This window comes from Ictalurus punctatus, chromosome 26 (assembly GCF_001660625.3).
Source record: "Ictalurus punctatus breed USDA103 chromosome 26, Coco_2.0, whole genome shotgun sequence".
In the NCBI taxonomy this organism is placed as follows: Eukaryota; Metazoa; Chordata; class Actinopteri; order Siluriformes; family Ictaluridae; genus Ictalurus; species Ictalurus punctatus.
This window is the reverse complement of record NC_030441.2, coordinates 1,780,407-1,796,007: the sequence shown is the minus strand read 5'-3', so window position 1 is coordinate 1,796,007 and position 15,601 is coordinate 1,780,407. Positions and strand designations below refer to the sequence as shown.

Sequence of the window (15,601 nt, the reverse complement as noted above, 5' to 3'; positions counted from 1 at the left end):
TACACTGTAAAGCCGCTATATTGGCCTTACGGGTATTTGGCATAGATGACCAAGCTGCTATATCGTCCTTACCGGAATAGGTCAAAGACTGGCAAGTCGGGTTTTCGGCCTTACGGGGTTAGTGGGTTAATCATTTGCTAATTTTTCATCAGCCTTATATATATATATAAAATGAGTGTCGTCTTTTTGGTTGGATGGTTGATTTATTTGTTGTCGTATTCTCATAATTACAGAAATGTAATGAGAATAATATCATGTGCACACCACTGTAGCAGCTCTTATTGTTTTTGTGCAGCTCTTTCCAGCAGATGTCGCTGGCCCCGCCCACTGACTACAAATAGCGTTGACTGCAAATCGAAACTGAAACTAAAATAAAGAATCCACGCTGTGTCTTAAACCGCTCACTAGCTCCCCATCTTCCTCCCTAGCTCCCTACGTCCCTATCACTGCCCAGATCTCCATGCGACCTTGACCCGTTCCTTTATCATTTCCAGCCAGATCTCATCTACCCATTATGTCACTATGAAGGTTTCTATGAAGGGAAAAAAAAATAAAATAAAAGCATTTGTCAAAACGTATTTGTTTCCTTGTGTCCACCAGCACATAACAAAGTTACTCCTATGACAGCACAATCTCTACACATATAGTGTAGAATTAAACACTTTATACATGCCTCAACATCACCTTATTCTACCAGAACAAAGCACAATGTTACTGTAGATTGAATCTGAGTGTTATTTTTAACCGTTATCAGCATCCTTTCACTTTCTCTTTACTTGAAGTCAGGGGATTTCCAGGACCACAAGTCTGCTGTTTGCACAGTGGCTTAGTAATGCTCTTGTATGAATGCAGAGAACTGCAAAACCTCAGGTATAGTTTAGTTGTAAAATATATAAATATAGCATTTTTATATCATATTTCACACAAATATACAGAAAATTTATTTAAAATAGACACTATTTAGTTTGATTCAGTTCTATCTAATATTACAAATTTGATTTGTGCTGCAAAAGGTTCATTGAGAATGGTTCATCAAGGTCACTGAGAATGGCTGTATACTAGTTCTAAGATGCAAATCTCAATTTTATACATTTTATGTTACCTAATTTATTTCAAGCCAGTTAGGTTCTACAATATGTTCACAACAGAGTTCATTTTAAATCAATCGATTAGAAGCTCTAATTCACTATTTCACAATTCCAGTGGGTCAAAATATAAGCAATTCCGCTAAGAAAAAACGATCGTGAACCTCCATAAGTCTGGTTCGTCGTTAGGAGCAAAACTACAGGTACAATGAACATCTGTCCAAACAACTGTATGCATTCAGGAAAGAGGCACACATCCCAGGGATGAGCAAACTTTGGTCCAAAATTGAACCAAACCCTAAGACAACAAATGAACTGCTGAAGGACTTGGAGGCATCAGGTACCAAATATATGTGCATCCATCAAGTTAGGGGTTAGTTCATGGAAGAGGTGGGTCTTTAGCCCTTTTTGAAGATAGTGATGGATCCTGCGGTCCGTATTGAGGTTGGAAGTTCATTCCATATAATTATGGAATTTAGAACATTCTGACTATATTGTCTGTTTACAGTAATGGCACCTGTACTATCATTTTTAAACTACAATGACTTTTACAATAGATTTTAATGACTACATATTGGTGGTGGTGGTATAATACTGCAAACATACTGCAAACACACACACACACACACACGCACACACACGCACGCACACGCACGCACACGCACGCACACGCACGCACACGCACGCACACGCACGCACACGCACGCACACGCACACACACACACGCACACACACGCACACACACGCACACACAGAGACACACAGACACACAGACACACACACACACACACAGACAGAGAGACACACAGACACACAGCTGTTATGGTTGTATGTTTATTAATGCAATAATTCCCATTCACTGAAGAATAAAGACAAAATATCAAAATTACATAATAAGATACTGCTAAACTGGACAAGGTGTCACATGTAACATGTAACAGGACATAATAGGAGGCATTACCTTGATCAGACACATTGCTTTTCTCTACTGTGGAATTTTTACATGGATAAAATGATGAACAAGTGAACTGCAGCATAGCAGATATCCTATATCAAATGGAAAAGGAAGAGGGAGTGCTTTAGCAGATAACTCAGATGTTACCATCTTCGAAATAATCTTTAACAAATCCTGCAATTGCCTTTAATGCCATATAGAATAAGCACGTCTTTTTTCTCATTTATTTCACTCTCCTCATAATAGTTGCTCACTGGGAAGATGCATTTTATTGGTGGACCAAGTCTTTGGCTGCATACCTCCATCTATACATGAAGAAAATGCAAATAGTCATGGAAAAATACTTAATAATAATAGTTTTTTTTTAATTCATTGTAATTTGCACAAGAAATCAGGAAACAGAAACAAATTTGCATTAATTATTAGAAAAATTAGGCACATAAGAGGACAACATCTGTGTAAGATGGATATCGACAGTTCAACAAACCTTTTCTTTGATTTTCCTGCTTTTGTAAACTTGGCTTAGATCCTTCTTAACCAGTGGACCAAGACAATCTATCTTCGTCATCAGAACCACATGAGGGATGCCTGGCATACAGATAAGCAAAAAAATAAATAAAGGGTGGTGGTGGCTCAGTGGTTAAAGGCTCTGGGTTACTGATCAGATGGTCAGGAGTTCAAGCCCCAGCACTGCCAAGCTACCACTGTTGGGCCCCTTAACCCTCAACTGCTCAGATGTATGAATGCAATAAATGTCAGTCGAGCTGGATAAGAGTGTCTGCCAAATGGCGTAAATGAAAATACAGTTCATGGAAATGAAGGAATTTTCTGTTATTTTGTGCATGTTAATAAACTTGTGGGTTTAAAATCATTTTTTTTTTAAACTGTAGGGAAACTATAAGAACTCAACGCCAATGGTGTGGACACAGACGTCTCCGATGCCATCTACTCTACTATTTCATGCTACTACACTACACTGTATGCCTCAAACAGCCATAAAATACACGTCAAACAGTAGGGAACTATTTTAGACATTTGACCTTGCTGTGATCTGGACCCTGTTTGGATGAATTCCAACATCTATTCAGTTTATCTGTTGGTCACGGTTGTAATCCTACAAACATCCAACCACACATTCACGAGATATGATGATGATGACAAGTCTCAACAAAACACATGGGCAGACAGTTTAAAAACATCACCTAGTGCTGGAGGCATAAAAAGTCATTGTCAGTGTGCTATTGAAGGAGAAAATTACATATTAATCTTAATAAACACTTCATGGAGAAAGTCTGTGTAAAACACATGTTTTCATAGAACCCTTTTAATACAAATGAATGAATATATACTAAAAGTTAAACGCAGGTCAATAAATAGAAAACAAGCAACATAATAATGTAATAATTGTAAGATTATTCTGTATTATATTACATAATTTACTAACTCACCCAAACTGACGGCTTTCTTCCTGACAGTTTTCATCTTCTGAATAACATCTTCTGCCATTTGGGAGATGCTAGCTGCAGGCACTACACTCACCAAACAGTGAACTTTGTCATCTGGCCTGGGTTCCGTTATGAAGTCTGGGTCCGAGTCAATCAGTGGAGAAGCAGGATTAAACTGAGGACAAAGAAAAGAAAAATGAAAGGATATACTGAATCATCAAACTAGCGACAACGCTTTAAAATACTGCATCATTTTCTTGACGTCTGTAGATTGTGGACGATATATATTGTATGTGTTGTGTGTTTTCTGGTCTGTAAAGCGCAGATTAAAGATTAACTGGAATTCAAACATATTTGTTCTTTTTTCTACCTTATAGCCTTCCTTTACATGGCCTTGCAGTGCTTTAATGATATCTTCAGGCTGAATTCCATCTTCTTCATGTTCCTCCAGACCCATAACATCATTGAGGACAAATGGCAAAGTCACAGAATTTGCATCAGTGATTTTGTAAGTTTTGTACTGTGAAGAGAAAAGAAAAGTGTAATGAAAGACTGACTTCTGTACTCTGAGATCCAACTAAGGGTCTAATCTTTCTTTTTAGAATTTTGTTAACAAAATGGATTAAAATGGATTTTTTTTTTTGATAAGAAACTGGTGTCTGAAAAGTCAGGAACCGATCAGAAGGTCATGTTGAGGTAAATATGAGCAAAATCTATAAAAATGTGACGCAGTGGTTAAGAAAATGCGTAGCTCATCTGTAAATAATTAAGTTCCTGATTTTTTGGACACTCTGTACTATGCACTCAGTACAGTAGTCTAGCTAAATAGTGTTGATGTATTATGGTGGTATGACATTTGGGACATGGCCCAAATATTTGAGACTGATTTATTTGTTATTGTATTTTCCTCATTCTTACAGAAATGTAATGAGAATAATAATATCACGTGCACACCAGTGTAACAGCTCTTACTGTTTTTGTGCAGCTCTTTCCAGCAGATGTCTCTTCCTCTGCCTTTACTACAATTCTTCCTTTGAATACGCTCTTCGTGGAGTTTATAAAGCAGGATTTCCCAGCCCCAACGGGTCCATGAAGCAGGATTCTGAATTGGCTGATTCCTGGATGGTTAAACTGAAATCCACTTAACTGAGATTTCAAGAGTTCCTTTGCGCTGTTTAGGACAAATAAGTTGACCGTTTAAACTGAAATACAGGCAAGACCGCAACTTTCTGAGGGCCACATTGAATTGTTTCAGCATATTTGGGTTAATTAAAAGACGAAATGATATCAACAACCAGTGAAATGTTTGTAGACCATCATGCTCATTATTTTTAGATTTTCTACCATTTCCTTTTAATTAATAATGAAGACATTAACACTATGAACTAATATATATAAGTGTTAAACAAATCACAGCAATTTTATACACAGATCGGACATAATGTTAAATCCATGGACAGGTGAAGTGAACATTGATTATCTTGTATGGCACCTGTTGAGGGGCGGGATATATTTTTCAGCAAGTCAGTTCTTGAAGTTGACGCGTTGGAAGCAGGAAAAATGGGCAAGCGTAAGGATCTGAGTGACTTTTACAAGGGACATATTGTGACGGCCAGACGACTGGGTCAGAGCGTCTCCAAAACGGCAGGTCTTGTGGGGTGTTCCCAGTATGCAGTGGTTAGTACCTACCCAAAAGTGGTCCAAGGAAGGACAACCGGTGAACCAGTTACAGGATCATAGGTGATGAGCAGAGGTGGATTTCTACCACACATAGCACTTTTCACCAGGACAAAATGTTTAGTTTTGGTCTCCTCAGGCCGGAGATAATTTTTCCACATTGCCTCCTACACTTCATATTGTTTTTTTCAATAATGGCTTTCTTATCACTACACATCCATAAAAACCCAGCTTTGTGTAGTGTCCAGTTCACCCAACTTAGCCTTGGGTCTTTCTTGAGTATTGTGCCTTCGTTTCTTCTTTGACTAATCCCCTCTTTATCTGGTCACTGATCTTGGGGGGACGTGTCATGATGGTGCCATATCCTTTACACTTTTAACAGTAGATTTAATGTTGCTCCATGGGATGAAGATTGCGATACTTTTCCAGAACTTTAGTATTGATATATATATATATATATATTTGTCTTCATTATGGTTTGTTCTATAATAAGCTCTGGGCCTTCCAGGAACATATTTATATTGAGATCACATGACATTTAAATTGCACACAGGTCAACTCCATTAAACCAATTATGTAACTTCTGACCTTAACTAATTTAGGGGTTTACACCAAGAAGGATGATGTACTGTATGCAATCACAATTTTTTTTCTGTAACTATACAGATTTTCCCTCCACTTTACCTCCATAATATCAGCCTCTTTTGTGTAGATTCATTAAATATAAAGCCCGATTTAAACTAAACAAAACACTCAAATAAATAAGTTACTTACTTCCAGTCCACGTTCTGAATGGTTTATCAAAGTCTGTAAATAAAAAGATCATTCAGAACTTCAAACGTTCTCCCTGTGTCTCAATGGGTTTCCTCCCATCTCCCAAAAACATCAAGTATGAAGTTCACGGAACAGAGAAAGATCATGTTCATCAACTCGTTATTAATGACCTGGTCAAGGTCGCAGTGGTTTATACTTCTAGCTAGACTTGTAGCCTATTTATATGTTTTTAGTTTGGGAAATCAAACCAACAAAATTCATTAGGAAATATTACAGGCAGAGCCAAACAAAACTTGTCAACTATAACATGTCAATAGCTCACTAATTTGGAAGCAACACGCTTACTCTGTCATATCAGCTAGAAAGATTAACAGAAAGATCCACAGGGTCTTGGTCTGGTTAAGACCATGTATGAACTCTAGTGAAGAACTGTACGGGTTAAGGAGTTATCATTTACTTTCATTGCTATCATTTGTAAATTAAAAATCCCTTCTTTCCCTGCAGTCCTGAAGATCTTCTCAAGTGATTGAGTTTTTTAGGTGATCTAGTGGTAGGATTCGTCCACATCTGGAATTTCTGCAGTGCTAAACTGATAGCGATACAGATTTACAGAGGTATCGCTATGCAACCCCTAGTGTTCCCTTTCAAAGGGAACGAGACGTTGCATTTAGCATAACAGTATGGGAACGCCTTGTGCATGTGACCGGTATCTGAAGATTGTGTAAAATCATACCTCGACTTATAGGCCTGCCATGATCAGGTGACATGGCAATTAAGCGCGTCCACAAGGCATTCCCATAATGTTATGCTAAATGCAACGTCTCGTTCCATTCTCAGCGAATAGGATTACATGCGTCACCCCGAAGTTATGTTTTGGCAAGACTACACACAAATATTCAGTAAACCAGGGTGTCTGAAACATCTCCATACATAGGGGAAATGAAAATTTTTTAGCAAAATATCTTAGATTGTTTTCTAGACTTTAAAATCACCTGACAAAAGAAGAATACACTTATCGTGCCTGGATCGGGAAGGTTGCGACTGGATATGGAAATGCGATTACATAAACAACTCCAGATGTGTTAGGACAAGCTCATCACGAGCGGGAGAGACGACTCTGTGTGTGTTTACAAGAAATATCGATCATGTAGAGGATGTTTTGCAGGTAAAGTTACACTTTGCTTAAAAGTGTTAATTATGGAGACTTTTAGAACATCCTGTATAACAGCTGTTGAATGGTTCCAGCAAAGTGATCTGACCTTCTGGAGGCGTCGGTGTTGAATTCTTTCCACCCATTTTGTTCGATTTTCTTCCTCTGAAGCTGATCTTCCTCACAGGCTAAAGTAAATCAACACAATTTTAATAAATCCAGCATGGAGTAATGGATCACAAGGCTGATACCCAGTCTAACCTAAAACATGTCTTCTTAATCAAAGATCAAAGAGATTATTCTACCTGCTAGAGCAAAAGTGGTCAAATGGTACTTACCAAGTCTGAGCTCAGTATAACCGTTACACAAAGTAGGGAATCATTCTGTGCTTTCACTTGGTAACCAGTCTCTCCCTCCTTCCCTCCCTCCCTCCCTCCCTCTCTCTCACACACACATATATACACACTTATTTTATTATTTTCCTGAGGTACTCTATTCCTCGCACATTGCTGATTAAAGAGTCCATCTCCTTCAAATTCAGCAATGCACAATCTTGAAAATTACCCGAAGAGTCATGGGCGTTGTTACAAAGCAACTTTACAGAGATCTGGCTTTGAACTTTACATTTAAATTCAAGTTTAAATCGATCCCTTAGCGAGCAATTCCAGAGGCGAGTGTGGCAAGGTAAAACCTCCTGAGACGACATCAGCAAGAAACAATCGAGAGGAACCAGATTGAAAAGGCTCTCACATAATGTCCTTAATTTGGATTCTGACTAGCAAAAAAAAAAAAATTGTATATTTACTAGATTAAATTAAACGATGAATTTTTACACTTATAATATTAAAAGATAAAATTGCTAGATACAGTATTTGTCGGTTGTGGTGAATAGTTCGATTAAGTTTGAGTCAGCTTAATCTGCAGCTTGTGGGGATATTTTGGAAATATCTCTACAAGATTGTAATATACATACATAAACATTTTTTAATGCTATTGTTGTTGATTAATGTTGTCAGGTGTATGTATATGCTTCAGAGATGTTTCCCACACTGACCAGCTGTTGTGCACATGTGCAAAAATATCTTTTCTTTGGACTTGCCTTTCCTTAACACGCCTGCTTTTGTAGATGGTCCTTATATCATTGCTAACTAATGAGCACGCTGAATCAACATCTGTCAGGACAACCTTTTGAGGGATACCTGCCAGATGAGGGGGAAAAAGCAGAATAAGAGGAAGGGAAAAGGATTACATGTTATCATTTAAATCAAGCCTTGAGGTCTCTGTACTTTGCATACAGGTACAACTTGAAAACTGGGTAATGATGCTCTTACAACGTTTTGGATGAAACAGTTACCGCCCAAGGGGATTCAACATTTTAAAAACCCACTTACATAATAAAGCAGGAAGTATTATATGACCAACCTTGTCCTTAATTTTCTTGCTGAAGTAGACTTTTCTCAAGTTTTTCTTAACCAGTGGACAGCACTCATCAATATGTGTCAAGATCAGCACTTGGGGTATACCTGTCATGCAGAGAGAATGATTTTCTTACAGCTACCAAGGATTATTGCTCAATATTATATTCTTGATTATACAAACCAACGAGGAGACATTGGGCGACTCCTGCATGTTTTTATTTTGCTTGGTCACATATGCTCATAATGAAGTAAATTTCATTAAGTTTTCCCCTTCACTTTGATTTTTACCTTAAAACCTGAGATCTTATATTTACATTAGATTTATCTTTACGTCTTTTTTATGAAAAACTATTCTTTGCAAGTCTCTTGTGGACAACCATACCCGGTCGCCTGGTTGGTAGTTAGGGTGTTCTTTGCAGCGGCGATCTGCCTTGTGTTTATACGTCTCTGTCGTCTCCTTCAGGCGTCGATGGGTGTCAGCCCAGACCCGCTCACTACGTTTGAACCAGTGGTCAACGGCCGGAGCTGCAGTGGGGGTTGCGTTCCATGGGAACAGAGGGGGTTGGTAACCGAGCATGCACTGGAAGGGGGTGAGATTGGTGGCCGAATGGCGTAGTGAGTTCTGGGCGTACTCAGCCCATGGCAAGAACTTGCTCCAGTCCTCTGGGTTGTTGGCACAAAAGGTGCGGAGGAATCGTCCCAGTTCCTGATTGACTCGTTCGGCTTGCCCATTGGCTTGTGGGTGATACCCGGAGGTGAGATTCACTGTTACTCCCATCTTGGTCATGAAACTGGACCACACTCTGGAGGTGAACTGCGGGCCCCTGTCACTGACAATCTCCTCCGGAATGCCGTAATACCTGAACACATTCTGGAATAGCACTTCAGCTGTCCTGAATGCAGTGGGGAGAGCGGGTAAGGGAATGAAGCGTACGGACTTGGAGAACCAGTCCACTGCGACTAGAATAGTGGTATCTCCTTGGGATCTAGGCAGGTCTGTTACGAAATCTACAGATATGTGTGACCATGGGCGTTTGGGGATAGGTAAAGGCTTGAGCCTCCCGGCGGGGAGAGTCCGAGGTACTTTACTCTGTGCGCACGATGAACAGGACTTCACCACCTTGTGTATGTCTCTTATCATATTGGGCCACCAGTATTTCTCTTCCAGGAGATGGTGTGTGCGTTGTGTCCCATGATGCCCCGTACAGAGTACCGTGTGTGCCCAGATGATGAGCTCTTGGCGGTACTCTTCAGGTACAAAGAGTTTGTCGGGAGGACACTTTACAGGAACTTGGGACTGGGGAATCTGCTCTAGTTCCACGTCCAGCTCCCACTCTAGCGCACTGATAACACATGAGGGATGAATGATGTATTCCTCCTGCTCGTTGACCTGTTCTGTCTGATCAAGACGAGACAGGGCATCCGCCTTTGTGTTCTTGGACCCGGGTCGGTAGGATAACGTGAATTGAAATCTAGTGAAAAATAGGGCCCATCGGGCCTGGCGGGGTGTGAGTCGCTTTGCCGTGCGAAGGTACTCCAGGTTCTTATGGTCCGTGAAGATGACAATTGGATGAGTAGCCCCCTCTAACCAGTGTCTCTTCCAGCGCTAACTTAACTGCAAAGAGTTCCCGATTCCCCACATCGTAGTTTCTCTCGGCTGGGGAAAGCTTTCGCGAGAAGAAGGCCACCGGGTGAAGTTTTGGTTTTTCTCCAAATCGTTGGGACAGAATGGCTCCTACCCCGGTTTCTGATGCGTCCACCTCCACTATAAACGGTCCGGATGGGTCTGGATGTTTGATTAAGGGGATGCAGTGGTGAAGGCCTTCTTGAGCTTGTCGAAGGCAGATTGGGCAGTTGGATTCCATGCCAGACGCTTGGGTCTCCCCTTTAGCAGGGATGTGAGGGGGTTGGTGACGGCACTGAAATTCCTGATAAATCTCCTGTAGAAGTTTGCAAATCCCAGAAACCTCTGTAGTTCCTTGATGGTCGTGGGTGTGGGCCAGCTTACTAGCGCCTGGACCTTTTCTTGGTCCATGGAGATTCCCTCGGAGCTGTTGACGTAGCCCAGAAACGTGATGGTGGTTTTATGGAATTCACACTTCTCGGCTTTCACATATAGCTGGTGACGGAGCAGTCGCTGTAGCACTTGGCGAATGCGGTGAACATGGTCTTCCCGGGAGTCAGAGTATATCAGTATGTCGTCGATGTAGGCGATCACATGGCGTCCCAGCATGTCACGTAACACATCGTTAATTAAACATTGGAAGACCGAGGGGGCATTCGAAAGCCCATACGGCATGACCTGGTACTCGTAGTGGCCTGAGGTTGTGCTGAATCCAGTCTTCCATTCATCTCCCTCGCGGATCCGGACCAGGTTGTATGCACTGCGCAAGTCCAGTTTCGTGAAAATGGTGGCCGTGCGTAATTGTTCCAGAGCGGCTGGTACAAGAGGGAGTGGGTAGCGGTACTTGATGCAACATTGGTTTAGTACTCGGTAGTCGATGCATGATCGTAAACCTCCTCCCTTCTTCTCCACGAAGAAAAATCCCGCGGATGCTGGAGAAGTGGATGGTCGTATATACTCTTGGTGCAACGCCTCCTGAATGTACTCTTCCATGGCCTTTTGCTCAGTGATCGTTAGCGGGTAGACCCTCCCTCGTGGTGGTGTAGTGCCTGGGAGCAAATCAATAGCGCAGTCGTAATCACGGTGGGGAGATAGTCCGCTCGCTTTCTTCCTACTGAATACCTCCATGAGGTCGTGGACACTGGGGATCGGAACGTTAGCTGCCTTATCTGGACTTTCAATGGAGGTGGATGCTACGGAGATCACCGGGACTTGAAGGCAGTGAGACATGCAGTGAGCTGACCAGCGTGTGATCTCCCTTTGGTCCCACGAAATTTGGGGATTGTGATGTTCGAGCCAAGGGAGACCGAATACCACGGGGTGTTGAGCCGTTACTATGACATGGAACGTGATCGTCTCCTGATGAAGGGCGCTGGTTCGGAGGTTAACAGGTTCGGTGCAGTGGGTGATTATGCCATCTCCTATGGGCGCCCCATCAATGGCTTGGACACGGCAGGGGGTGCAGAGAGGACGAACGGGGATATTATATTGGTGTACGGTCTCTTGGCTAATGAAATTCCCCGCCGCTCCCGAGTCGATCAGTGCTTCTAAAACACAAGAAACCCTTGAGTAACCCACGATAATGGGCAATACGAAGGCAGACTGAATACAGTGCTGGGTAATGGGTTCGGAACTCACCCCTGACTGAAGTGGTCTGGCAGTTCTGGCTTCCCCTCGGGTAGAGCCCTGTTTGAGAGGGCATTGCGGCACGAAGTGGCCCCTCTCACCACAGTAGAAACAACGGTGTTCATGGCGCCGTCGTTCTCGTTCCTGCGTGCTCACCCGAGTCTGTCCCAGCTGCATGGGTTCACTAGAGTGCTCAGGTGTCAGTGCTTCCGCCTCACCTCCTCCGGGGCGGCGGCTATGTAGTAGACGATCCAGGCGGATAGCTACGCTGATGAGTGAGTCGAGGGTCAAAAGGTCATCGCGGCACGCCAGCTCCGTTAGGATGTCGAAAATGACTCCGTTAGGATGTCGACCGTGCGAAAGGGCGTAATCCGCCACACTCCGTGATCCCTGCGCCATGGACAATAAGTCCTCCCCAGTCTCCCGGCCATCTGGAGAGTGATCGAATACCGTGCGGAAGCGTGACGTCAGCTGCTCATACGTGCTGATGCTGTTCCCCTCCTGTTCCCATTCCACGGTGGCCCAGAGGAGAGCTTTCCCGGTTAAAAGTTCCATGAAATGGATGATCTTCTGATTCTCTGTCATGTCTGGGTACGTGGAAAAAAACAGGGAGCACTGGAGTAAAAAGCCCCGGCAGCGTGTGGGATCTCCATCATACTTCTCCGGCGCTGGAGTGGGAGAGAAGCGTGGGGTCGGCACCGTAGCAGGCTGCGCAGCTAGATTTAAACGAGCTACCTGCTCAGTCAGGTAGGCGAGCCGTTGGTCATGTTCGCTAAGCATCCGGCCATGTCCCTCGATGGAGTGCGGCCAGCGATCTCCCGCTGCCTCCATTAATAGGCGAAGTATTCTGTCATGAACCTTGAGATGGTACGGAAGCAGGCGCGGGAGGCGAGTGAACAGAGTAGAGTCGGGAAGTTCCGGAAGCGTAGTCGTAGGGTCAGCAAGGGTCAAGTGATCGGGCGAACAATCCAAATGGGGATATCCAGATAGCGTAGTCGAGACTAGAAGCGAGGGTCGAAGATTATAAGAAACAATGAACTAGAAGAGCTTGGTAACGCAGCAAACAAAGTTACTGAGCGTATACTTCGCGCAGATCCCGGGTGGATGTCTTCCTAAGTACTAGTGTGTGTGTGTGATTGGTGCCAGGTGTGTCTGATCAGAACTCCGGGGATGGTGAGTGCATGCATGCCTGAGAAGTGAGCATTGCATCTTGGGAATTTGAGTTCTGATCGGACCGTGCTGTGACACTCCTCACTAACTTCTCTAAACTTTCTATAAACCTGTACCTTCAGGTGACAAAAAAAAAAAAGAAGAAGAAAAATAAACAGATTTCAGTATGTAGACATTTTCTCAACAAAAGCAGCAAACCTTCAACAACCAGGTGGGGTGAAAATACCCCCTATTATTCAGTAACATGTAGAAGCACGTTTAGCTTGAGGTAAACATTTTTTGTAGGAGTTTATCAGTCTCTTACATCATTTTGGAGAAATTCTGGCCCACTCTTTTTTACACTCAAACATAACCCAATACTCAACCGGGAAGTGAACGAACCAAAACAAAGTCATGTGACCACTTAGAAGCCACACCGTGGTGCTCTCTGCCGGCAAGGTGTAACAGAACCCCCCTCCAACGGGGGTCCTGGGCTCTTGTGCGAGGCAGCCTCTGCCGGGCAGCAGACGGGTGGAGCACCACCTCCACCGGGATCGAAAGTCAGGGCACCGCCTGGTATGCAGAAGTGGCACTGGGATGCTGGGTGCCACTTCCAGTGGCCTTGGAACGCTGGGTGGCACTGGAAGACTGGGTTGCATCTCCAGCGGGACTGGAGCTCAGGGTAGCTGCCTCGGCTGGACAGGGCAGCGGGACGGCCTCCTCAGCTGGGCTGGAAAGTGGGACAGCCTCCTCGGCCATGCAGGGTAGCGGGACGGCCTCCTCAGCTTGACTGGACAGCAGGACAGCTTCCGCGGCTGTGCAGGGTAACGGGATGGCCTCCTCATCTGGGCTGGACAGCAGGACAGCTTCCTCGGCCGTGCAGGGCAGCAGGACGGCCTCCTCATCTGGACTGGACAGCCTCCTCAGCCGTGCAGGGCAACAGGACAGCCTCCTCAACTGGGCTGGACAGTGAGACGGCCTCCTCGGCCAGGCAGGGCAGCGGGACAGCTTCTTCAGCGTGCAGGAGCTCCACAGCCGAGACCTCCCCCGTAGGCCTCAAGCTGTATCTCTGAGGTCGTCATGTTGACCTCAGGCGGGAGCTCCACAGCTGAGGTCTCTCTGTAGGCCTCAGACTGGAGCTCTGCTGTTGTCGTCGTCGTCGCCCCACCCAAAAAAAAGTTCTAGGCCAGCCTTCGGTTCTGGGCTGGGCTGCGTGGTGCAATTCCCCTCCAGCGGGAGGCCCCAGGAGTTCAGGTAGCTCTGCTGGCTGTATGGCGTTGGATAACTCCCCTGAAGTGGGAGGCCCCAGGAGTTCGGGTAGCTCTGCTGGCCGTGTTGCACGGTGTAGTTCTCCAGCAGCGGGGGCGTGAGAAATTGCGCGGATGGTGGCGTGGCGCGTAGCCCGGCTTGCTGCAGCGGCTTTAGAAGGCAGTGGAGCTGAGCAATTTCCTCTTTGAGCTGTTTGTTCTGTTCCTCGAACGAACGGCGCCACACCTCAAACTCGGCCACGCTCATGGCAACCTGCTGCTTCCGCATTATTGGCGCAGTATTCTGTTACGGATCAGGACTGGAGGCGGATGCAGGTGCAGGTCAAAGTCTTTATTAACAAACTCAAACATACACAAACACAGAGAGCGCGGTCTATACTGACTATACTTAAACACTGATTCCCTACCTACGACCACTAGCATGCTAAACATACATTCTACCACGTTCAAACATAAACGGAACTGGAAACGGAAACTCAGGAGACCTTAGATTAATACTACGCAAAGTGCGCAGCCACACAAGGGGTTTAAATAACAAACACAATCAAACTAAAGCATGGACACCTGGGGCAAATTAAAGACACTCAAACATAACCCAATACTCAACCAGGAAGTGAACGAACCAAAACAAAGTCACATGACACATGACCACTTACAAGCCGCACCGCAATGTCCTCTAACATTTTTTGTAACAGATGTAAACAACAAACGAAATGAGATCAGAACTTTTTCTCACCTTCGTTGTGAAACTGCAACATATGAAAATCAAGTGACATACAGAAATGTTTTAAGAGAAAAAAAGTAAAACAAATATACAACCCCAATTCCAAAAAAAAAACTTGGGACACTGTGTAAAGTGTAAATAAAAACAGAATACAATGATTTGCAAATCTCATAAACCAATATTTTATTCACAATAGAACATAGAAAATATATCAACTGTTTAAACTGAGCAAATGTACCATTTTAAGAAATAAAAAAGAAGGTAATTTTGAATTTGATGGCCACAACACGTCTCAAAGAAGTTTGGACGGGGCAACAAACGGCTGGAAAAGTAAGTGTTACTAAAAAAGAAACAGCTGGAGGTTAATTGGGATCAGGTCAGTGAGATGATTTGGTATAAAAAGAGGATCTTAGAGAGGCGGAGTCTTTCAGAAGTAAAGATGGGATGGAATCTGGACGGAAGCAGATGTTGCTCTAAAACCTGTATATACCTTTCAGCATTGATGGTGCCTTTCCAGATGTGCAAGCTGCCCATTCCATAGGCACTAATGTACTGAATGAAATCAAAGAGGGAAATGAGAATAGTTGAGACATTTAGGAAATAACCAAAACAGAAAATACAGAATACTGGCTACAGAAAATATCTTATCAGATGCACTCTCTCGAGCTCATGCTGAGTAGATGAGTAATGTAATCAAAATGAATTT

The 15,601-nt window shown here is 43.7% G+C and overlaps 1 protein-coding gene across 1 annotated transcript in view; it reads right to left on the bottom strand.

Moving 5' to 3' along the window:
• Positions 1-1,882: 1,882 nt before the first annotated feature.
• The window catches only part of LOC108262153 (interferon-induced protein 44), a 46,633-nt gene continuing 32,914 nt past the window's right edge, over positions 1,883-15,601 (bottom strand). The window contains exons 2-5 of the mRNA XM_053676233.1: positions 3,856-4,005; positions 3,489-3,660; positions 2,528-2,628; positions 1,883-2,345 (exon numbers count right to left, since the gene is read on the bottom strand). Coding sequence (XP_053532208.1) covers positions 2,205-2,345; positions 2,528-2,628; positions 3,489-3,660; positions 3,856-3,942 — 501 coding nt within the window. The 5' untranslated portion in view covers positions 3,943-4,005 and the 3' untranslated portion in view covers positions 1,883-2,204. The remainder of the gene's footprint in view (positions 2,346-2,527; positions 2,629-3,488; positions 3,661-3,855; positions 4,006-15,601) is intronic.